This window comes from Struthio camelus, chromosome 10, assembly GCF_040807025.1.
Source record: "Struthio camelus isolate bStrCam1 chromosome 10, bStrCam1.hap1, whole genome shotgun sequence".
NCBI lineage: Eukaryota > Metazoa > Chordata > Aves > Struthioniformes > Struthionidae > Struthio > Struthio camelus.
Window position 1 is genome coordinate 4,694,021 of NC_090951.1, and position 24,805 is coordinate 4,718,825.

Here is a 24,805-nt window from a genome sequence, read left to right on the forward strand (position 1 = left end):
GCACTGGCAGCCCAGAGAGCCTCATGCCAAGCCCAGCGACTGCGCTGCGATTACACTGATGCACATTTCTTTAACTTTTAATATCCTCAGTATAGAGAATAACGTTAACAGTCAGGAGTTTGGCTCTATGTCCTGGAAGCATCACGCACAAACAAATAACCTCGTCTCATCCCGCTGCCTGGTGGCATCATTCATGTCATCCCCATTTCGCAGGGAAGAAGAGGAGGCAGCTACAGCAACACGAAGCCACCGGTCAGGCGTATTAGACCGGCAGGCAGAAACGCAGCCCCGATCACACAAGCTATTTCGCAAGGTGCAGGCGAGAGGCGCAGGAAATCCTCACCTGCTCCTCCGGCTCGGCGCTGCCCAAGGGCTGATACTTCTGCGCGAAGCGGCAAAGCAACCGTTTCTGGAAGAGTTGGGCGAAGCCTCCTTCGACCATGGTGGCGGGGGGCCGTCCGCTCCCAGCGGCGGCGGCTCCGGTTCCCGCGGGCGCGGGGCTGCAGGAGCCGGCGAGGAGAGGCAGAGCTACCTGGCGCAGGGTGCCGCAACACACCTGGGGCGCCGGGGCAGGCTGCGCGCCGTCCCCCTCCCCTGCTTCGCCCACCGAGCCCTGCCCGGGGGATCCTCTGCACGTTTAAGGGCGGCCGCAGCTGATATAGCGACGCGGCGGCCGCCCGCGCGCACGCAGCCAGCGCCGGGGGCCGAACCGCAGGTCGAGTCCTGGCCGCGAGATGTTTTTCCTCCGCCCTCCGGGAGCTGGTTGCAGGAGGAGCATCGCCGGGTGCCACCTCGCAGGCAGGCAGGAGCCGCGGGTGTTTCGCCGCGGCTGCTTCGCGCGGAGGCAAGGCGGCTTACGCTCCCCTGCCGAGCCTGTTTGGGAACTACCGGGCTGAGCAAAACCTCCTGCAGAAATGCTTCAGTCAGCATAAATCCAGCATTTATAGGTCTTTACGTCAGGGAGAGAGCACAAATGCAGAGCGTGTATATCATATGCAGCTCTGCCCCTCCCGAAGGGGAATGCAACTGTGCATTTGTGATGCTTGGTTGTTAAAAAATACAACTTCTTTCTCCTTTACTAGAGGCGAACGTTTTCACGGTGGATCTTAACATACAGATACCGAAGTTAAGCAGCTACATCCTTTTTGAAGATTGATGCCCACCTGCCAGGGACGGTTGCGCTCCGGTCTGCACCAGGGCACCTCGCTCCTCCCCCGGGTATCGGTGCTGCCAGCGCTACACGATCCGCTTAGACTTAAGCTGTCCCTAAGGTGTAAAGCATGATATTAAGATTTTCCTTCACCACATTCAGGGAATGAATGTCATTCCCAGCAGGCACGTGTGATTTTGTTTCTCCCCGGGAGGTTGGGGTGCCACCCTGCTGGCCCGGGGGCAGCGGAGGCGGCGGTGCCGGGAGCCCTGCCGGGGTCCTGCCTGCCTGAGACCCGACCGGCGCCCGGTAGGGCGGTATTAACCCGCAGAGCGTTTTGGCACCACACGTCTGCCTTTTCCAGGTGCCACCAGCTGTGGCGAACGCTGCCGAGCCCCCGGGGAGACGCCGCCGGCGCGGCCTTGCTGGCGGCTACGGAAAAACGCACGTCACCCCGCGACGTGGCCCCCGGAGCCGGCCTTCAGAGCGGTGTCTCCGGAGGGAGCGCTCCTTGCCGGAGGCGGCGGGGAAACCGGAGCGATGGGGAAACGCGCTGCGAATGGCAAGGCTGCTGGAAACGCCGGCGGAGGCTTTCCAGCCCACTCGCCTCCTGGTTCAGAAAGGCCTCCTCATGGCCTGAGCGGGATGCAGCCGGCAGCTGAAGGAAGTTCCCGAATCCCTGTAATGTAGCAACGCTCCTTCCCACGGGAAGGTATCGAAGGATAACGCCGGCCACTGACTTGCAGCACTTGCCCAGGCCCTGCCCAGGGTTTAGGCAAGGGCTGCGGTTGTTAGCGAAGGCGTGAAGAAGGCCCAAGCTCCCAAAGGTATAGAGAGAGGTTTAAACCTTATCAAGATCTGTGGGAATTCGGTGGCGAAACATCCGTGTGCTCACGCCTGCTTTTCAGCTGCTTCCTTCTTGCTGCGGCTTTGCAAGGATTTGGGCGGAAGCCAGCTGGCTCCGGGCTCGCCTCGACGCGGCGGGGCGGCTTCGGCCTGGCAAGGACACAACTTCTCCTGTTCATCGGAGCGCGTCTGCAGCGGTCGCAGTCCTGCGCTCGGGCTCAATTGTTCCTCGCACCCCTGATAGAAAAGTGGTGAAAAACGTCTGTCCCCTCGCTGCGCAGGGAGGAAAAAGCTTTGCGTGGTCTTGTTCTTCTTTTTCTCCCCCCCCAGCCCAGCCCCCTACGCGAGGGGCAGCCCGGCGCCGCGAGCAGCACCGCAGGGTCGGCGCTGACGCCCGGCGTGAGCCCGCGCCGCACGATTTGTACGGGATCGTGCTGTCCCTGCTGCCGGGCTCATTAGCCAAGCGCTGACGACGGCACAGCTAATTGAGCAACAGGCTCTGGCTGATAATGTCTTATTTAACTTCCTCCTCTTGGCCAACAGCTAAATCCTCCGCTTGCGGAAACAGAGGCAGCCCCGGGTTGTGTGAACGAGCTAGAAAAGAACAAAATCCAGACTACGCACAGCATGGACACGAGGCCAGTGGGCCACATCCCTGGCTAATGCAGACGCCCCCGGCGCGCGCAGGAATTGCAGCCCCCCTTGCTTTTTACTGGCTTAGATCAGTGAGCACCAAGGAGGAGAAGTGATATAGGGAGGGCAACGACAAGGATACCGAGATGAGCAGAAAAGAGAAACGTGACTTAATCAGCATAATAATACGTGCCATGTAACTCCGGTGTGGCGGTCTATCGTTCCGCAGGCCTGCAGTTCACGTGAAATGATTTTATTTGGGCTCAGCGCCACGCTCATGTCTGTCGACTTTAAATTCGTTCGGCCCTGTAGCAGGATATTGCATTTTAGGACCGATGCAGTTGAATAAATACAGAAGGAAAATGTAGTTACCTCTGAACACTCGCCACGCATTCTGCTAGATTGCGACACTAGCTGAAGTTTCGTTTCTTTTCCTGCCTCTGATTTCTACCTGCTAGGAAATCTTATGGAGGATTCATGCGTTTGGCCATCTCATGGCTCAGAAAATGCTGGGAATGGATGGAACAAGGAGTATAATGTTAAGAAAGTGGCCCTCATGCAACCTCTATCTCTTCGTTCTGGTATAACACATATAACTTTCACACTATTAAAGATATAACCCAGCGTATGCAGTAATTTGATAGTTGTACCTGTTCAGAGCTCACAGGACACGTGTTCAGCCCCGTGGCCCTTGCAGGGAGCCAAAAGCCCTGTGGCTCCATCCCAGGGTAGCATGACGGCTTGGCTCTTTTGGCCAAAAGCGGCCAAAGCAGAGGGCTCAGCACCTTAGTGCTCCAGAGGGCTGCTCCATGCATGGAGACTTCGCCAGTGGGCACAAGATCGCTGCATAACACCAGTGCCTCACACCGGTTTCTTGCACCTGGTTCCTCCTCTGCAACCAGGGGTTGTTACACGTTTGCTCCTCTTGTGCCACCTTCAGGGAAAAAAACTCCGGTGCACAGGCAGAATGTACCGAACGTGCTGCATTTTCGACCTGTTCGTACACAGGTTGTGCCCTTCCCATGCAGGGTACCCACTGCTCCCAGCGGGAACACAGCCCTGCCTATAAGGAGACTTCTTGGCACAGCTTTCAAAGGGAAAATCTCTTTGACTGAGAAAAAGGCAATGCTGTGCCACGTGGTAGAGAACAGGGAGTTTTCTGACTGAGATGTCCACAGCCACCTCCAAAAGCAAAGAACTAAGTTTTTAGTCATGGTTCCCTTCCATCTTTTCAATGCTACTGATAAAGGCTAGGTAAAAAGCCTCACTTTGCTATTCCTCCATGGCTGCGCTAGGAGTGTCATCAGGAAGGGAGAGGGAATTTAGCTAAATGCCTTGGTTTCTGTTAGCACGGCCTTTGCGGCTGAAATTAGGAGACTTATCTGGTGGGGGTGACTCAGGCTGGGTGAAATGAGCCCCCCAGACACATCTCAAGGTTACGGAAACCGTCAAAAGGCCTTGCTTTGCTTTGCACAGCTCCTCCCAAGGTTCTTGATACTTTGTCTGCGTAGAAAGGTAACAAGAAGGAGAAAATAATGTGAAGAAATACATACTGACCAGTAAAAGGTTTCTTTCTTATTTGTCTTCAAATGATGTTAAAAATCCCTTTCGATTCTCCTTGCTCTGCCCTGAGCGTTTAGCAAGAGATCTCTTCTGAGGTGAGAAAAACTAGAGCCACTCTTAAAACGAAAACTGCTTCACTAGCTAATCTCCCAGCTCTCCTCTGCCTGTAGAGGAATGAAGAGCCAGGAGTATTTTGAACAGCTTAGCCTCTTCTGCTGTTGCACTCTGCCATGGACAGATGATAGCTGCTCACCTGACACCCGTCCCTGGAGAAAAGTCTAACCTGAGTACACAGTGTGCCATGGGAGAAGTAAACAACCACATATATGAACAAATCCCTGCTATATAGCGTGGGAAAAGAAACTGCCAGTCTCCAAAGCCTCTGCTATAGTTTGTCTCAGCCTCGTAGACGTCCCCTCTACTCATGAACTATGGGATGACTTCCTGAATGTAACGAAAGTAATTCTCCATCATGGAGCTTAACGGAGCTCTGAACAACAGAGGTCAACGTTACTGGGGTTTTTTGTTTGTTTTTTTGCTTTATTCTCATCCCTGAAAATTCTAACTGCTGATCTAGAGATGCACTCTGCAGCTTCAGTGCAGACCCCCAGCAATGACTCCTTGTTACAGTCACAAAAGTTACTTCGATAGTGGAAAAAGTCTGAGCTGAAGTGCCAGCATTTTCTCGTCATTTGGGCCTTTTGCAAGGAATCCAGAAATAAATACTGTTGCTAACAGACGCTGGAGTACTCATGATCTGGTAGCTGCACAAGATTCAAAAGCAACCATACCGGCCAATGTAGTCTCCTGAGACCACCAGCTGTTTTACATCATCTTTGATGCACTGACTTGAATGGAAGTGAACTGAATTAGACTAGCTGAGATATAACTCTTTCCTGTAGATCTATTGCAATGTTTTCCTTCTGTTGCTTCCAGCTGCTGAGTTCACGGATGCACCTAGAGTACTTCAGTCTTCTGCATGAAAATGAAGTGCAATGAACGATTCAGCCTCCTGTGCCCTGGAGAACTTACAGGCACAGGAGCACCTTTTCCTGATCCTTCTTTTCATAAGCAGCCCAAAGAGACAGTAAGAAGGCCACAGAAGGTGATGGCTTAGATCACACAATGTTTTCTACAAAGGCCATGATCCAGCTAGACCAGCAAAAACTGTATTTGCTTGCATTAAACCGGAAGCAAGATGAAATTAAAACATAATTTTGTGATATTCACCAAATAAATCTTTCTCTTCAAAGCCAAGATACTTAATCCATCTCACACCTCACACCAAGAGGCATGAAGTACATACACATATCCGGTAGACTCAGCAGCCTAACAGGCCAGATGACACTTGGCATGGCTATGATAAGCTCAGGTGGTTCCAAGGATACTTTCACAGCGAGACTGAACACCTACCACAGCACCTATTGCTATCTGCCCTACTCTGAACAGCTACAGAAAACCTTTTTGAAGCAATTAAAAATACCATTCTTCCCTCCTTGGCCAAAGCACAGGTAGTTGCTCTCTCTCTGTGGCTCCTCTGTTATAATTTCAAGGTAGGTGGGAAAGCGATGCAGAGGGACTCCCAGCTGCACCTGCCTAGCAGGTAGAGCAAGAATAGCATGGGTGGAGCTGCTGGTAGGGCAAAGTCTCGCCTGCACCTAGAAACACAGTGCTTAGCAGCACAACGTCCCAGTGCCAGTCTTTTCTTCCAGCTACGGTATCCTGCAGTGAACACCAGCCCACCACTTGCCTCTGATCTGCTTTGCTTTTCTACCCTTTGAGCAAGGCCAGGTGAAATAGTGCTTGGTCTCCTGCAAAAGTGTCTGAGCAGCAGCTTGCACAGTACAAGCCCACCTGAGCTGACAGCTCAAACTCATCCGCTACTGACCAGCATTTTCTGAATGAAAACAGAAGTAGCTGGGACAAGCACCCAGCAAAGGCTGCCCTCCTCACAGTACTCTCCGTCAGCTCCCCTTAGAGCAACCGAGATGAAGACACCAAGAACTGAGTGAGCTTCTAACCCACAGAGGTGGTCCATCTTCAGAGGACACTGGGGGTGCTGGATGTGTCTTGGGAGGGGGTCTGTTACCACACTTCCCATGGAAAATATGACCGGTGTCTCTCTTTACCTATGTTCTCCAGCTTTCCCAGTGACAGAAATTTAAAACATTTGTCCTGTTTTTACATAATTTAAAGACAGGCTTATGCCAAGAATACACAACTGAAAATAGGCATAGTTGAAAAATATACTGGACACTTTTTATTGAGCACCAAAATTGCAGAACCAGTACACGTCTGAACATCAAGTGCACGAACAGGTATTGCCTGGGTTGTGGCAGCAGACCCTCAGCCGGCATAAGGCAGAGCAGGTCCACGGACGCTGCCGGTAGTGCTGGAGGATCTGGAAGCCCAGGAGCGTTGCTAGCACACAGCGATATGTGGAAAGTTTATTGTAGCACCAAATATACTTTAAAGTGTACTTGGGAACATTAGTGAAAACGACCCCTACATCAGTGATTTCCTACTGTGCTTCAGAAGACTGATGTTTAGCCGCTTTCTTTGGAGAAAATAAGCTCAGGAGAATTCATTTGGTCTGCATTTTTTTTCAAAGTGCGATGGACTTCAATGCTGAAAACACAGCATTTATACAAGTTTCTTCTGTGCATTTTGTTTCTCAGTTTGACAATTAATAGGGACTTGAAAAGAAAAAAAACCCCGAACATTATAGCACCAATAGGAAAGGTGATGTCTTTGATAACATCCAGTAAACAGAAATTCATGAACAAGTTATTAATTATCCAACTTTCTTGTTTTCTTTCAAATTCATTTTGCAGTTAGAAACTATCTTTACCATTCCATCCAGCAAGGCGGTCAGGTCTGTGCTTTCTGTAGCTATGATAAAGCAGCCACTGATGAGAATGTGTCCACTGAAGTTAAGCATTTTTTTGGATGCTGTGCAAGATTAGGCTGAGATCTGAAGTGTTAATCTTCTAAATTTGTTAGTGCTCAGAACAGATTTTTGAACTGGATTCTCATCAGTTTTCAGACACTGAATGTTTTATACTAAAATAGAGCAATTTTGCATTTACTCTGTGGTGACCAGCAGTAACAGCTGAAAAGCTTTGCCCATTTTAATCACAATTTGACTGTCCTGCAAAAAAACATTGTTGGGAAAAAAAAAAAAAAACAAGCTGTTTCACTGAGCAGCATCTGGGAGCAAGACCTGTATTTTTGGTTACAAGCTGAAGTGTTTTAAGATGTCAAGTAGTGTCACTCCAAAAAAGGCAAGTTCCTGGCCTAACCTAAGACTAGGACTATGAAATATGGACTGCTATCTTTTTAGCAGGAGTTAAGAAATTATTACATTGAGTTGTATATGACAATATTCTAGAAATAGGGCTGTGCAAATATGATGTTGCACTTAAGACATAGAACTTGGAACAAAAGCACAGAGAAATGAATGGGGTTTAACAAATTGAGATATTTAGGGAAAGGTGGAGCCCTTCATATGTTCCTTTGCACTGCAAAGCACTGAGGAATGTGTCTATGTACGAAAGGAAATGGAAAGAGCCGTTTGGCATCTTTTATCTCTCCAGCTGCAAATGTCATATGCAACCTATTAACCTGTTTTATGGGCACCTTAGCTTTGGCTTAAACTGCTTGGTGAACAGAAGAAAAACATAGTTTGTGGGTGAAAGCAAGTGCTTGTATTTGTGAATTGGGTATTTATATACACCACTACTACGCTGTATATCAAAATGCTAATTTTAGGAATGCAAATGGGGACATGGACTAAACAAGTGAGCAAAAATGACTTCTTTTGCCCATTGATTCTGACAGACACGTCGAAACAAAATGCTACTGCCCCTTTAGGGAGCTGCCATAGGAAAGGAAAACATTCACAGAAAATTTGTTTTCCATTTTATAACATTAAGCTTCTAAAATAAGCTCCAAGGCCCAAGTACAGATAACTTGTCCTTAAGGATTTGTGGACGTCGACATAGAGGGCCAGGACTTCTAAAGAACAGTTGCCCATCTGCCAGACAATCTTTTTAATCAGACATTTTTGTCTTGCTTTTGCTTTTCTAGCATGTGTGATAAATATCCAGACTTCAGTCCTCCTGTTGAGGCTTTGCAGGTACAAAAATACAGATGTATACTTTGTGAGTATAAACTGTGCTGGCTAAAAATAGCAACTTAAAAAGGCTGGCACGTCTGTGTCTCTGACTGCTTAGATATTGTAGGAAGAAATCTATTCCATCATTAGCTCTTGATCTACAGCTCACCAGACTGTGGGGTTTAAGTAAAGTAACTGGATAAACATATGATAAAATTTGTTTTGCTCCTCGCTCAGAGTTTCTCAATTCTTAAGATTTTAGCCTTAGGCTTGTAGTCTGGGTGTAAATCTGGTGAATCGCAGGCATAAATAGAAAAAGAAGAAACCCACAGGATTTTGTAAAGCTGTTGTTTGAGAGAGGCAGGGACTGGATTCGACCCAGGGAGCCCTTTACAGTCTTGCTTATTTAATACAACTTAGATATAATACTCAAGTCTGATTCTGACACCACTTCCTCCATTTCTATACTACTGAATTACATTTGTGATAGGGAAATGTGAAAGGGCCATATCTGAGCTGGCCACATAACACACATCAAGGGCATGCTCTGCTGCAGCAGCCCGATAATGCCGTTGTGGCTTGCAGAGACCAGCGCGACACTATTTAAATTTCACCTGCAGAAGGGCAGCTCCGAAGTGGTGAGGTTTCTTTCAGGGGATCACATTTCTCCCTCTGTTGATAGGCTTAAAATCTACACTCACGCTGTTTCTTGCACAGTGAAGTCCTGTTATCGCTGGTGGGTAGGGATCAGGGTAATGCTGGAGATGTGCTCTTGGAGATTTGGGACCAGAACCCTTCCAAAACAGACAGCTATTGGGTAAAACATTCCTTGAAGGCTGCTGAACGGAGTGGTCCAGCTGGATGAAAAACAGAAAAAAGCAATTACAATATTTATCCTTCCCGGGATGTTTGCACAGAACTTGTCCTTACGCAGCCATGTAATCTTAACAGTCGGCCTGACGTAAGCACGGAAAGGACATACTTAACTGCTTTGTTTTAGTGACTGCCAGTTAAGCTCAAGTTTGTTTTAGAGTGAAGCTTAAAGTATTGAGAAAACCATCTTAGGACAGAATCTTTGCTATAACAAAGATTTTTACTCCTGCCTAATTCAAAGCCTGATAAAATTAATGGAGCTCTGTCAGTTAGCTTTGGGCTGGCCAGATACAACTACGTTCGCACACATGAGCTGGCCACGCTGTTCAGTGCAGCTATTGACTCTCACAAAGTTACCCCACGAAGCCACTCATATGCCTAAGTGGCCACTCATATGCAAGATTGACCCTTATTACAATCAGTTTTTACTTAATTTACTTAATTTACTTTAACTTTTTACTTCAAAAGTTTTTTACTTAATGCAGATATATCTGCATTAGAATAAGGCCCTAAACATGCCATCTGAGAATTAGCTAAAATATCCCTAACACTCCAAAACCCAACTGACATGCTATCTGGATAAGATGATCTCCATTTAAATTCCTTTTTTTTTTTTTTTTTTTTAAATTTGTGAGGCTCACAAAGTTTTGCAGCATTTACTTTTCATCCTGAAAATCATTTGATCTTCTAAAGACCCAGAAGGCAAGGGTTCTTCAAAGAAATCAGATGCATTTTATGAAATGGGAATAAAAAGTGGAGTGGAGAGGGGAAAAGATGGGAATGACAGAGACTTCTCCCTGGACAGTTTACAGAGACCCATCTGCAATGCCTCAGGATCCTGAGATACTTCTACAGCACCACCTACTTGTCTGCACAGGTGTTTCAGCTCAATTCACAGAGACTGAGCTACGCATCTCTACAGAGTCGTAAGGTGCTGTCCTTATGCTAGCTCTGTGATGAGAGGTAATTTCACCTCAGACAGCAATTTCTTTAAATAATTGAGTACTAAGCATCACGTGTTTTCCTAGCTGTCCCTTTATTTTCAGGGCACTTACCCAGGAACACCTCGGATTAGCCCAAATGCTTCTGCTGGTTTTTCACATAGCCGACCACATTGTTGGAACTGCTCCCTGCAAAACAAATCTCAGCAGCGTTAGACTTTCTGTTTGTGGCGAATATTTTCACAAGGATTTCTAAGCACTACATTTTTACTGGTCTCAATATTTAGCAGTTCTCTGGTAGGAGCATGCTAGCAGGCTGAACTGAGGCATGAAAATCCTTTTATAATTTCTTAAACTAAGCTGGCCAAATTTGGCTGTTTGTAACTCTGATCACATCCAAGATGTTGTCTAGTTATATTGGCACTGTATCACTTCCGATCTGATCTGAGCATGCCTCTCCTAATCCAGAGTTAGTACAGGGGCAACTGCAGGTGAAGAAAAGGGACAAAGCAAAATGAAAGCTGTGGAGCAGAAGGGAAAAAGAAGGCACTGACACTCCCGCCCTCCCAAGACCTTAGATCCCGTGAATCACTGTGTCATTTGCTTTCACCAGAAAGTACTTTGTAGTTTCTCTCACGCTCTCCCTTTACACCAGCAGCTTCCTCCTGTATGGATATTTACACAGTCATTTCCTATTCCTCCTTTAGCCTCTCCTTCAAACTCTTTTGATATAGTGCCTTCAATAAAAAATTAAGGACTGCTGGTGTGCTGAGACAGATCCATTTCTAGATGAGCAAGATAGTGTCTTTTGCCCCCCTACTGTCTGTATCCACGTATTTTCTCTTGTCTGCACTTTGCATTCATAAATTGGCCATGAATACATTTAGATCGCAGATCAGGAGCTTCCTCGCCACGAGAGCAGAGTTTCTGGAAGATGGGCCTACTAGAAGCTGGCGGTAAAAAAGCTAGCTTTCTTTGAGGTCTGCTGGTTTGTGGAAGGGTCCTGACAACTGATGTGGTTGCGGACAACAACAAGGGGCTGACTCAATGGGCTCGGGACTTCCGTTATCCCACATCCCAATACTCTTAGCAAGCTCTTGGCAAAAGACTCTGTTTTGCCTGCGTTCTGTGCGAGTTCTGCAAGGAGTCTTAGGCCATAACCAAAGCTCCAAAAATATACTTAAAAATCATGAAAGGGTATTGGATTAGGTATTTCTCATCCCCTGCGTGGGAATCCCAGGGGAAGGCTGTATCATTTAACACAGTGTATCATAGCAGGTGATATCGGTTCCCAAGAGTCCAGTCAGGGCACTGCACCTTTTACAGTAACATCTTTTGACAAAGCCATGGAAAGCTGAGACTAAAGAATCTCTTTTGCTATGCACAGACCTTCATTTCATAAGCAGCACATTCTCTTTAAGCAATGCAGTGACTGTAAAGCTTAGTAATAGTAAACACTTCATGCCAATAGCTTACCGAAATATTCCTTGTAATACTTATGCCTTAGGTTTCGTCCATCTGAAAAAGAAGGTACGCAATGAGAGCGCTTCCAGTCAGCCTTCATTTTGTGTGTTAAGCTTTGTGTACAGCACTGATAAATTATAGTTATGGGAATAATAACATTACAGATACGAAAACAGAGGAACTCTGCAGCTGACGTAGCATGGTAGCGTGGGCTACTATAAACTTAACTACTGATCGCTAGAAGTTTTCAGGAGTTATCAGCTAAGGAATCATGGGCTTTCTTAAATGAAAGAAAATCGGAGTACAACTTCGGATCATCTATTAGTGTTCCACAAAGTTCAAGTTCCAGTTAGGCCTTTTCTGTTTACTGTTTATACTGCTATTTAAGCTCTTTGAAATTCCTAGTGTCTAAGATCCATGCAGATATACATTACATTACTTACTAGAGACTTCATTAAAGAAAGACACACAAAACAAGAAAATAAAAGGCTGAAAAGCTAAAAATGACAAATGTCTTAATCTTTTATAGAAACAGATCAGAGATCTGATTTGATGCTTGTCTTGGCTTTTACAATGACTAAATGACAAGAATGACCTCTCATGTCTCTACACTGAGATGACTTGTAGCCTAGTCTACACTTACATATCCTACTTGTCAATGAAGTTACACATACCTAGATAGGTTATGACCTATTTTGGAAAACAGTTTGGCTGACATGAGCTCCTTTATTGGGAAAATGTGTCAACAGAAAAAAAGGAACAATGTTTTGCATGCAGTAAGCAATGTCTAAAGACAGAACTGGAATTTGAGACTTACACTGCTTAATGAAGTGTGCAGTACTATTATATATATTTCTACTCATTGTGCAGCTTAATAAAGGGACCTGCAGGTTACTACCCGCTTTACCTGCATTGTCCCAGAGGGGACAAACATACAAGGTGTCCCCTTCCATGGGTATTTTTCACAAAGCTCAGCCACTGTCAAGGACATTAGAGACTCCAGCCATGAAAGGCCGATTTCTGCAGCCTGGGACGATTCGCAGCCAGCATTCACTCACTGAGGCTAGCAGTGATGGGGGGGGCCCAGGCCCAGGAGCACTGCCCTCTCCCTATGGCATGGTATCTTCCACATCAGCAGTTGTTCAATACCTCCTCTAAGAGTGCAGCTCCATATGGTTGTCCAGGCAGAGAACTGCTGCTCTGATAGTCCTGTCTACATTTGTCAAAGGTCTGACTTAATTTCCAAGCGTCACCTATCTATATAGCTTTCAACCACTCAGTGTAGTTTTTATTACCTTACATTTTCTTGGGGCTCTGGACTTTTGATCAGGCTAGTACAGTTCACAAGACACCCTTTATAAACCACAAAAACAGATGCCACCAAGTGTCTTCAATGACATAATGGCACTTAATCACCCTTGGTAAGATCGCTTTTTGCCCTGGCCTTTATGCAGCGGTCACTTAGCTATGAATTTTTGCCTTGTGTGCTCCATTTATACTTTCAGTAATTTAGCTACATTTTCTTTCTGATATCTAACCAGTCACATGGTTGCCAGTACTGGAAGCAGAGACATCTGGGTTTCAAAGCACAGGTACCCTTGAGGCAGTGGATAGCTGGTGGAGGCACTGGTGCTTGTAAGCTGCCTGCAACACTGTGGGAGCTCTACCTTGGGCACTGGGATGCCCCAAAAATCTGGGGAGCACACAAGGATTCGCTTCAGAGCCAGTGAGTGAGACGTATCTTACTGTGTTTGCATGACAGAACAAGAAAAGAAGGGTGACATCCAGTCAGCTGACCTGGATTTCCACGCAGCTTGATACACTGGCCCCTGTTGGGGATTCCTTCGGCGGTGTTGCCAGGGTTGATGATATGGCATTCATAGCCCGTGGGGCAATGCAGAGGCTCATCGCCATCCTCGGTGGTACTGCAGGCCTCAGCTGGAAAAGAAGCCTGCAGGTCATAAACTTCACCTTTATCACCCACAGGTAGCCACAACATGACAATGTGGCCACCTCTTTCTGCATCTCCTCCCAGAGAAGATATCAGACGATTTTCCAAGCAGGGATACCAATTAGCTGACACATCTAAAGAAGCCTGGCAGGACAGATGAATCAATTCATACCTTACATAAAAAAATGACCCATCTAACATAATATGGGGAGCACAGATCAGCCCAATTACCTCCAATGCCACCCTTCCCGCAGCTTGTCGTGCAGGGTTTGAGCATGGACTGGAGAGCGGTGAAGACAGATGACCTCTGTACACCCATTTTCAGTGACAGGTGGTCCCTCCAAGTTGTTATTGCCTACTCAGATTAGAGCAGGCATAAATCTGCTGTAACTAGTGTTTAGGGCTGGGTAAGGAATTAGGGGAAAATGATCAGGAAATTGGAGTTTACTGCTTTGTTATTTGCTCCACACCCATTCACTTGCTGCTGAATTTAAACTTTGGATGTGACTCACGATGGGGTAAGGCAGTACTACCCCCTGTTACAAACATAGGCATTAAGTGCCTTGACTCCTGGTATCTAGCAAGTATGGAGCAGAATTAGAAACTAAAGCAGGACTCACAGCCAGTATTTGTGTACATTAAATATAGAGACTATGCAGGGACACTGGCCCTCCAATTTGCTGGGATTTTAATTTCAAGGACACCTGCTGTAAGTCTGATGCTGTGACTGATGATTCGTATTTCACTAATGACTCCAGCAAGCTCTGATAAAGGTGATAAAATAAGATAAGTATGACAGGAACGGATGAGAAGAGACCTATTTTATCTTAGGAGTGCAATTCTGGAGGCAGAATTTTCTCTTGAAGAACTAAGAGTTTCCATTAAGGATGAGAACCAAGGTCCATGGTCCTTGGTCCATGGTAGTCTGGTACCATGTGTATAATGTTGGACATTGGAGAAATCCTGGTCCGGAATACTGTAACTCTTAGAAGATTTTGTCATTATTAGAATTCAAAGCCTTTATAAAAGAGGAGAGTATAACTCTGCGCCTTTTGTATATTGGGAAACGAAGGCATACGGTGAGGTGACTTGTTCTGGGTCTCCCAGTAGATCTCCTAGGGGCTCAGGCAAGTCTAGAACTCAGATCTCACTTTTTAAATGATTATGTATTTAGACGGAAAGTCTCTCGCAGCTGCTGATCTCCTCCTGCCCGTGAACGGCACCTGCGGCTCCCCAGCCTGGCATGCTGTCCTTTGAGGGTAATGTCAGTCTTGCACTACCTGTCTGGGTATTTACAGTCCATCCCTGGCTCACAACTTCCTCTGACATGAAACAAAATGTCATGCACTGTGAACTGCTATTTAGACATCTGAAATATGGGCAGAAGAGCTGAATTTTGCCTCTGCTCTGAAGGTTTTCGGAGAGCTGAGTAAAACAGCCAAGCTCTTCTATTTTAGCTGCAACATGGCGGTCATTTTGAAAGCTCTGATGTCCCCTCTGCACTGGTGCTGGCCTCACAAATCTGTTGCTACACGGCCTTTCGCACTTTCTTTAATGGGCAATTTGCTCACTTTCCATTCTAACTGACCGAATGTCTCTGCATGCATGAAACAGTGTTTCAGGACAGCCTGGAGGACCAGTTTCCCAGAGAGGGTAATTTATTGGCACTACCTGTGTCCGACTAAAGCTGACCAAAAGCTGGAATAGCTGTTCTGTGAAGAAATATAGAACTTCAGCCATGTAGACATCTGGGGATGTCTTGCAGAAGATAAATCCTCTTCCCACCTAACCACTCATTCCTTGTTTCATTTTGCAGAATTTGAAAAACTTAATTAAAAGACACTCCTATGTGGAATTAACCTGAGACGCTCAATCGGAGCGGCAATCCCCAGGCTTTGATGCTCCCAGCTCCATGTCCATGTAACATAACTTTGCAGCAGTTTGCCAGGGCTCTCATTCAGAGCAGCGTTCAGACACGAGGAACTAGAAAACAGCGGAGCCCTCGTCCTGAGGCAGTCTGTTCGGTGGGGCTGCTCTGGATCTGGACATCTCCAAATGTGAGTCTGCCCACAGTCTGCTAGGGAGCTGGCAGAAAATCTATGTACGTTGACAAAGCTTTTTTCTAAAAAAGATATATTTCTACTTAATTTCAAAAATGTACAAAAATCCAGTTCATTGGAGTATTTCCAGTGGTCTGCTGTCTCCAGACTTTCTCCTGTGTGTGCACTTTGTGCTGCTTTGGCAGATCCGATTAGGCTATCCTAGGTCAGGATTTCCAGCCATATTCGTAAAGAGCAACTGATTTACAGCATAAGAAACTAACCTTCTTGCACAACACAGGGTCAATTCCATGGAAACTCCAGACAAATACCAGCAGCCCCAAACATCCCTGTTAAGCCTCTATATGACGAATATATTACCTTCCAAACTAGTGCCTTTTGTTTAAGAGCATTCAATTACTCATACTGCAGAGAAGACACTTAGTCAAATGTACTGTACCTTGCAGGACTTCCTCAGGGCCATCCAAAAGCCACCCATTTCCTCCTAACCAGCGGGGTTTGGGCTGAACCAGCCAGTCTAAAACTGTAAAAGACAGAAACAAGCAAACCGCATGGTCAAGGAGGAACAGCCATAGGGCATACAGTTATTAAAAAGTCATTGATTTTCTCTAACAGCCAGTGATGAGGCTGCCAGGCTCCTGAAGGATGGCTCTGGCTGGCAGTAAGATATTTATATTCATGTTCCCATTGTCCCAGTAGTGAAATAACCATGGATGTTATCCAGGGCCCCAAGATTCTGGTGTCATAAAGGCCAAAACAACTGTTGTTTCCCATCCTCTTTTCACATAGCATGGATGAGCTGAGATGGTTGTAGCTGCCTGGCTTCAACGAGTACTTCCTCAGATCAGGTTTATTTCTTTTCCTGAATATATACTCCCAGGAAAAGCACTGGCATCAGACAATTTCTGCTATTTGTATTGGTGGAAATTTCGCAACACCTAACGATCTTAGATCAGTTCCACTCTCTTGATTCAGTACTCACCACACCTTCAACTCCAAGAAATCGGAGCTGTGCAACTGAAACTTCATCCTCGACTCACGCTGAAACTACATTTCCTGAGATCAGATGCACATAGGGACTGATTACCGTGATTTCTACATGTCTCTTGACATTTCTCTCTACCGCAGTTGGATCCACCCTACCTGGCGGTGGCTGTACGGACTCCAGGCAGGCATAGATGCAGCCGTTGTAACAGCAACGCTTGTGCCTTTCGCACTCTGAGTCTGATCGGCAGCTGGGCACCTCGCAGGCTCGGTCAGGCAAGGTCTGGGGTGGTGGGGGGCAGCGGTCGTTCTTCTGGTAGTGGGCACTGTGAGAATGAAGAGGGTACTCATAATCCTTGCAAAGAAAAGAAAAGGAAACAAAGGTTTGGCATAAGGCGAATACCAAACATCCTGCCAGTTAAATAGAAGAGGGAATTCCCGTCAGTTTTCAAGTGCTCACTAGGCAGAGAACTAACTGTTCCGCAACCCCAGCCCTGCCCCCAATACATTGTATGACCTTGGACCTAGCGCAGTACTTTGGCAACATAAAACGAACTGTGGGCCTAATTTTGTAATTAACACTGTTGTAATGGCAATGAGGAGGTGCAAATCCCTAAGATGACTTTTATACTGGTCTTAGAAACAGAGAGAAAGATCCTAAGCATCGCCATGATGAGCACCTTAAAATGCTTGCATAGTAAAATAGTTGAAAAGATGCCATTGTACTTTTTAAGGTTCTGTCCCTGAAGACCCCTGGAGCTCATGGCCCAGGCAGTGACTAAACAGGCTCTTTCTCCCTTTGTCACCTTCTCCTAAACCAGCACTTAGAGAGAAGAGGTACAAATACTTTCAGGCTTACCCAATACGAAGTCCTGGGCTGTTAAAGGCCTTTTTTAAACATGACATGATCTGAGTGAGCTTTCTATGGGTGACAGCAGTTTAATCATAAGGAAAAGGAGACCAACTCTAGCAGAAAGAGCCCAGCTGTTTATTGCACGCCAGAATGACATGGGAGTTTTAAAGTGGATTAACAGGCCCAGGATTTTACCAAAAAAATTTATAAGAGGCAGCATTAGATAACATGATTCATACTGATGGCATTTTAGCAGGAAGCCAACTCCCTCCATCAGAAAGACGCTGGTGAATCAGCCAAGCCCATACCTTTCTCTCCTGTGGCTCAACGATTCATCCCCAGGCTTGAGCTCCGTTCCCCAGAGTTGTACAAAGTACTCAGAAAGGGCAAAACTCAGTGTGCAGATTTATTAACCCACATTCCTAAGCTCTAGTAAAAGTAAAAGACCGATTCTGAATTTGTGCTTATAGCAGAGATCAGCATCTAGCCAAAGGTATAAAGCGAGAGCTGCCATGCGCTCGCTGGCAGGCTGTTTGCTTTGAGTCCCTGTATATACTTGGACCCATCACGGTCGTGTTTCGAAATGAGTGACAAGCAGCTAGGGTTGTTATTGCAAGAAATAATGTGGCGCAACTGTCCTCGAGGGGGGCTCTAGGAAATTTCACCATCGGGCTGTGGAGAAATGTGGGGTGAGACTAATATCCTTCTTTGTCCTGGATAATATCCATGCTACATCCTCGCTGTTGATAAACCTGAATGGTTCCTGTGGGGCACGGCTGCCTTGCGAAACATCATGTCACCACAGGTACTGTCCAAATAAATGTCCTAGAAGAGGCCCAAGGAGGTATTTTACAGATGTCCAAAATCCTCTGCCTGAATTCTCCCTTGGTAGTCCGAATACACCCAGCAGGGTTTTCAGCTGGAAGGAATAAATATTGACTGTCACTCAGCTCTGGAAGAAGCCTGCATGCCAAAACTTTGCCTGCCTTTATCTGCCACTATCCTTTTGCAGGTTTTCCTCCTTTCCTTCTCTAAGTAATGCAGTCATCTTCTTTTGAAATACATGCATTTTGGGCACAAAATAAGGCTTTCCCTTCCCTATTCCTTTCCCTTTCCCTTTCCTTTCTTTTCATCACGAGCCCTTCACTGGGGTGTTCCCATCACAGGGGAGCACCAGTCCCTGATTTTCGGGAGGTCGCTGCATCCTTTCCCTCCCCGACCCAGATCCCCCGCTGCAGCTACGGACACGCAGTGCTGGGGACTGCCTGCGTCCCCTGGGGTCCACCACCCGGGGGACCGGCCGTGGCTGCTCCATATGACTGAGCAGTAATCAGTTATCACCAATGCCCCATTCACTTGCAATAGTTCATAACGCAGACAAAGAAGGCAATTCCAAGGGACACAAAAAGAAATAATGATGTACCTTGGTGCTACTGATGTGAGAAATTTTGCTTCCGTGTTCTGCCGTGTTTTGTACCCAAGGTATAATCATACCGATATGGTGGTGGCTCTTTCATAAAAGCTAATCTCATTTCTTTGTGCAATAGCCAGGGGGAAACAGAGAGCAGTGAAGTTTGTCAGATGCCTGGTTTCACTGTGAGACTCAGCCAATAATTATGTAGGAGATATAGAGTAAACTCAGCAGGATTTAAAGTTTTAATTTATGGAACCAGCTGTTCATTAAGGAAAATGCAATCCTGGCTATATTTACAGCTGGTGAATAACGTATATGTGCGTGAGAAAGAGAGAGCAAAATCGCTGAATTCCTAATATTTCTTTAAATGACAGCCTCATGCCCTGGCCCCAGTATCTGCCAAGTCCTAATATTGATAACACTTTTCCTTCTGCTTTTTCCTAAGCTGTTTCCGTACACTGAACAAGAAACTGCTCAAAAACCCTTCAGTGAGGTGTTTTCCAATGAACTGATGGGCTATTTGAAGCACTAGACAGACAGACAGACAAAATTGTTTCCTAATTTTGATAATGTTTTGAATTTCAAAGTGTAAAACAAGCTATATATTAACACATCACCCCTATTCTTCAAAAAGCTGAAAACGCTCCAGCTCTGAAATAACATGTTTTTAAACTGAAGCCATTTAAAATACAGCTTATTTGTTGTTGTTGTTTCTTAAATCCAGAAAATGCTTGGACTAAGCATAATTTTGGGATATAAGCTAGCATTTAATAGTAAACGCTTCCAAACATTTCAATAGGTCTCCTTGTTCGTGTGAGCATTCACACTGGGAGGCCACAGTTTACTCTTCCATTATTTGAAATGTCAGCTACAAACTGAAACGTAGGGACCAAAATAATACTGGCAAATGACGGATACATCAAAAAATAGTTAGGGCAGTTGTTTCATAAATGATTCACACACCAAGAAGGCCAAATTACAATGAACAGTTGGCTCAATGAATGAGATTTCCGTTTGGGAACAATGTAAACTTTTCAGCCAAACAACTTTGTACCTAAAGACCTCCCCGTCCATTCCCTCTGATCACTTATTGCTCTGAATCCCTTTCTTTCAAAATCTCGTGGCCAAGAAAATATTTTTGCAAATTTGATCTAATAAAACCATTGTCACTGGTTTATGTATGCTAAAATCCTAGTGGGAGACAGGTTTCCCTCATTCACAAAACAGTCTGTTTATGGTTGTCTATAGGTATGGGTTACACAGTCTTTTTAAAAGTTCTCCTAGGATTTGTAACTCGGCTTTGAGCACAGCTTGGATTTCTCAGTTTTAGAGATTCTGGCAACTGTCAAAATGTTCTGCTTTTGAGAACTTTTTTTAATTCAGGAGACAAATTGCTGTGGAGACTTATTAAGTCATTTTAATGACAAGATCTGTGTTAAAGATATCCAGAAACAAAGTAAAGAGAAAAGTTCAGAGTTCAGCTGAGGAACCCTGGAAGGTTTCCTAGATGACTAGGAAAATATGAATGCGATCATTCATTCTCAACCTGTATTTCCAACCGAAATCATGGGATGTCATCTGCCTCAGAAAAATCCCAGATCCCTGTTTTATTATTTGCAGCTGAAACTGGACCTTGGGTTTATGTTAAAGCACAGTTTTCTGCTAACTATCATCCTGCATGGCCACCCTGTGAGCCCACGCATGCGGTTTACTCCCAGCCTCCTGTCCTCAGTTCTGCCCTTAGCAGGTGTTTCCAGTCAATGGCCATAAAACACCTTTTCTCTGAACAAAACACTGAGGAGGAAGTTAGAGCCCCATCAAAGGGCACTTTATCAAAGACCTGGGAGAATACAGAAGATCATTAATGACTAAATATGCAAATATCAAATTGAAAGAGGATTGAATAATCTGAAAGACAATACCAAAACAACAGGAATAATATTCTCCCTCTATTTATTCTGGATTAGTAGCTCTGGTGTCTGCAGTACCAGAAGACTTTTGCAGCATTGGGGTGGGCTCAAAGAGGGTGCTCAGAGGCCTGGAAGACAGGGAATAGAGTGAAAGACTCATGTATGCACGTGGGTTTCAAGGGGGAGGCTGAGTGCTACTCTGCTCATAGGTTACTCAGGCACATGCCAAACAGAAATCTCATCATAGGAGGTGTCCTGATCTGGTAGACAAAGAGTGTATCTAAATGTTGATATATGACAGCTATCCGGACAGAAAATAAGTTGTTGGGATAACATAGGTGACTTGAGGAATTCTTTACTTCCGGAAATCTTTAGAAGAATCCTGGATTTTTTTCTACAAGACTTGATGTAGTTGACCTCCCCCCCGTTTTCTCAATAGAAATGTGGTGTCTTCATAACGAATGCAAGCCCACCGACAGCACGCTTGCTTCTCTCAGTCAGCTTTCTCCCTCCGCCCTTTGGAAATAGTCCACACACTGTGCAGGGGGCTGCAGAGCACCAGCTGCAAGTCATTGAACTTGATGAGCGTCCCTCTGACCGTAAAATGCATGTGTTGACTAACAGCTGGAACCCCAGTTCCTCCATGCTACCATGACTGCAAATTTTTTCTTCTTATTCCATTCCCTCCCCTCCCTTCTGCATTCCTACTTGACCCCTTCTCTCCAACCAACAGCCTTCATCAAAATCAGGAACGAACCATTCCTGACCAGACCTCAGACCAGTTCCTCATCATGATTCCTTATCATCATTCTGCTGCCGTCAGTTTGGGGCATGGATTCCTCCTACTGCAGATTCCCATTTCTCGGACTCGGACAAGGTAATTCTCAGTTTGCATCCTTCCCCTCGCCTCCTCCTACAGTGCGTTTGTCAGAGACCTTGTCCATGTCATAGTGGGGGTCCCATGGGGATGTCTGCGGTCCACCTCCCGTATCACCACACCATGAGTACCATGAGTACCTCCATCTGTTATCTCTCTGTCCAAGTGACTCACAGATCAGCTGTTTGTCTCCGATTTGCTAACTGTAGGGAACATACATAGAGTGTTTAGTACAAAAGAAAGCATCTTGAGAAACAAGAGGGCCTTCCAAAACAGCCGATCTGCGGGTAAGGGGAAGGAGACGACTGCTTCCTCCTCACAAGGCTTTCAAGGAGAAGGAAAAAGAAAGACATTTGCTGTTTTCCCTAGATAAAATGTTCCTGTCAATATGAGCAATTCTAGTTGAGTCTGCCAGATGAGTAGCACCTAGATTCACAGCTGCCAGAAAAAACATTCCTTTGAAGAACTGCAGATTGAAAGAGAATATATCCTTAGGGGAGCGGGCTCTGTGTCTTTATAGAACACATTATCTGAAGATAAACATGCAAATACCTGTTCTACTCCTGCCCTATCTCTCTGGGCCATTTAATTTATAGCTCCTACTGAATTTGAGCTTTGCACTGAAAAATGACAGAAGAACATACTCACAAACACATTTTCCAATCAGTGATTTAGCACTTCATCATTTCCCAGTTAAAATGGAAACCAGCAGATACTCTGTCCCAAAGAGGACTAAAATGAAGCAAAAGTCTTGCTGGAAAATAACTGTGTACCTTTAAAATGTTAGTACAACTTTGCTGCAAAACTTCAAGGAGACAAAAACACTGTATTTCATCTCATTCAGCACAGGTAAAACACATGTGCCACACTTCTGAGTCAACAGTTACACAAACAAAATGTATCTGTTCCCATACTGATCACTCTAGACACCATGGGCCAAAAGGTGTCCATTTTGAACTAAAAGCCTTTGTAGGTGGCTGGAGAAAACAGATGGAGAAATCCCCGCTGTGAGGCCAAGGGGCTGTTTATGCACATGCAATGGCTGGAGGTGCGATCCCACCCGAGCACGGGAAAGCAGACTGCCTGCCCTTCTGCCTAAGCCGTTCAAGGGGCAAAAGCCTTAGGTCAGTGCTGGCTTCCAAGGGGACTTCAGTGGATCAATTCCAAGATTATTTTTTCCTTTTTAAACAGCAGGTCCTGAATGTCAAGCTAGTATATATATGTGTATTTTTTTTTCCTTCTTCCATGGTGATCTCTGACAGACTCTTTTGGCCCAGACACACCAAAATGAGATTCAGCTCCATCCCTTTCTCCACACACAGCAGAGCTGGGAACTACGGTGGCAGCGCTCAGTACCACCCTGGAGCATACCACACGGCTGTTTTTCCCCTCTAACACACTAGGTCAGGTACAGCAAGCTCTCCGGGTGCCTCCTGGGTACTGAGGGGGAACTGGAGTCCCTGCAGCTCAGTTGCTGCGGCTTTTTTGCACAGTCTCCTGCCCTTCCCCAGGTTGTTCTCAGCTGTGATGGCCTGAGGATACGAGTAAGGTTGGTGCCAGCTGCCTGCGCAGTGAGCGTGGGCAGGCAGCGCTGCCGGGCACCTGCCAGGGCCGGGCAGCAAGGGAGCTGCTGCCGGGGACGGAGCCAGGGAAGGCAGAGCCGTGAGAATGGCTTTCTCCCGTCGGTTCCTTATGCTATTAATATAACACGTAGGCATGTTACACTGCGCGTCTGGAGATCTCTGTACTCCAGCGATTTACAAAACCCTGGGGAATGCCACTGTACGCTATCCTTATAGTACACATTATCACTGGGAACTGGAGGGATTTGCCCAAAGTTACCCCAAAAGACAGTGGAGGAACTGGGCAGGCAAGCCTGCTCCCTGCTCTTAAGTAATGAAGCAAATCACCTTCTTTTCAGTAAACTTATTCTCACATAGGCAGGTTTTGATACTTACAGTTACGTTCTCCCTCTCTCCATTCAGGCTTCCCTTGTTGCCCTATGAATTTTCTAGGAGAAGCGGTGCTTATTGCAGCACCAACGTATTTCTCACTGGCTGAAGCATGCCTTTATCTACAAGTTCCTCATCGCAGCAGCTAGGTGGCAAAAGTTTAGTATAGCCTGGGAAACTTAACGCAGCCCTGTTACAAAGAGACAGACTGCAGATTCAAACACTTCTTATTCTAAAAACGATACACTGGATGTAAAGAAAACCCCCCATTTCATGCTAAGCATCCCCATTTCCCCCAAACAGCCCCACTGCTGGCTACTCACATCATATTTTTCCGTCATTTTCAGATGTAGAGCACGTTTCCAGAGATTCCTTGCACAGCCCGAATCTGGGAGTAAAACTAAGACACACAAGGCTGCAGCGATGATCTTTTTACAGAAATGCATCTCTGACAGTGCCCTGGAATCCATTTTCCCAATGAGAGATCAAATAAGGAGCCCAGCTTTCCAGGATCCGGACGACTCAGAGTCTTGGCAGGGAGGGAGGGAGACGGAGAGGGAGGGAGAGCGAGGGCTGATTGCTGGAGAGAGCCGCTTTTTGCTGCGCAGCTTCTGGGAAGGGAAGGGGGAAAAAAAAAAAAGGAGCCCACGAGCCAGAAGCCAGAAGCTGCTGTTGAACTTCCTTACTCCAAGTTAGATCAGGTTCTCAGCTCACATGTTCACACAAAGCACATGCTCTCCTTGAATGATAGATGGAAAGATTATTTGGAAAGATTATTTTTAGACCTTTGTTCCCAACATCTGGCATCCTCAGAGAGCCCCATTCAAAGCCATAGCGTGGGATCAGATGACAGCTGCCGCAGGGGGAAATAAAGGTCTTGGAGGGGTGGGCTCGGCAGCTTCCAGCCAACAGCTCACCAAAACTTTCCAAGCTCCTCGCCCTCCCTTTGTGTGCTTCCCACTGTGCCCTGAGCTGTGGTTTTGGATCATGTTTTGACAAAGTGATAACTTCATATGAAGACTGCTTGAAGGAAATGATTTAAAGACGCTAAACCTGCAGAGGCTTTAATTAAACCAGGTTGACATTAACTTTCTGCAAATGATTTCAAAGAAGGGGAAGACGTGGCCATTAGGGAAAATGAAATCCATAAGCCTGGGTGGGGAACAGGGAAGGAAGGTGCTTTGGAAATGACATGAACAAATGGAAAGCGAGGAAGG

General features: G+C 46.0%; 2 protein-coding genes across 2 annotated transcripts in view; both read right to left on the reverse strand.

Moving 5' to 3' along the window:
• Positions 1–916, reverse strand: part of ATP2C2 (ATPase secretory pathway Ca2+ transporting 2) — a 29,732-nt gene extending 28,816 nt beyond the window's left edge. Inside the window, exon 1 of the mRNA XM_068956101.1 lies at positions 344–916. Coding sequence (XP_068812202.1) covers positions 344–442 — 99 coding nt within the window. The 5' untranslated portion in view covers positions 443–916. The remainder of the gene's footprint in view (positions 1–343) is intronic.
• Positions 917–6,429: 5,513 nt separating this feature from the next.
• On the reverse strand, positions 6,430–24,495 carry WFDC1 (WAP four-disulfide core domain 1). The gene is made up of 7 exons (XM_009682911.2): positions 23,912–24,495; positions 16,742–16,937; positions 16,038–16,121; positions 13,385–13,525; positions 11,600–11,641; positions 10,238–10,312; positions 6,430–9,166 (listed from the first exon to the last, which is right to left on the reverse strand). The coding sequence occupies exons 1-6, from the start codon at positions 24,056–24,058 to the stop codon at positions 10,254–10,256; spliced, it is 669 nt and encodes a 222-aa protein (XP_009681206.1). The 5' UTR covers positions 24,059–24,495; the 3' UTR covers positions 6,430–9,166; positions 10,238–10,253.
• Between the last annotated feature and the right edge of the window lie 310 nt (positions 24,496–24,805).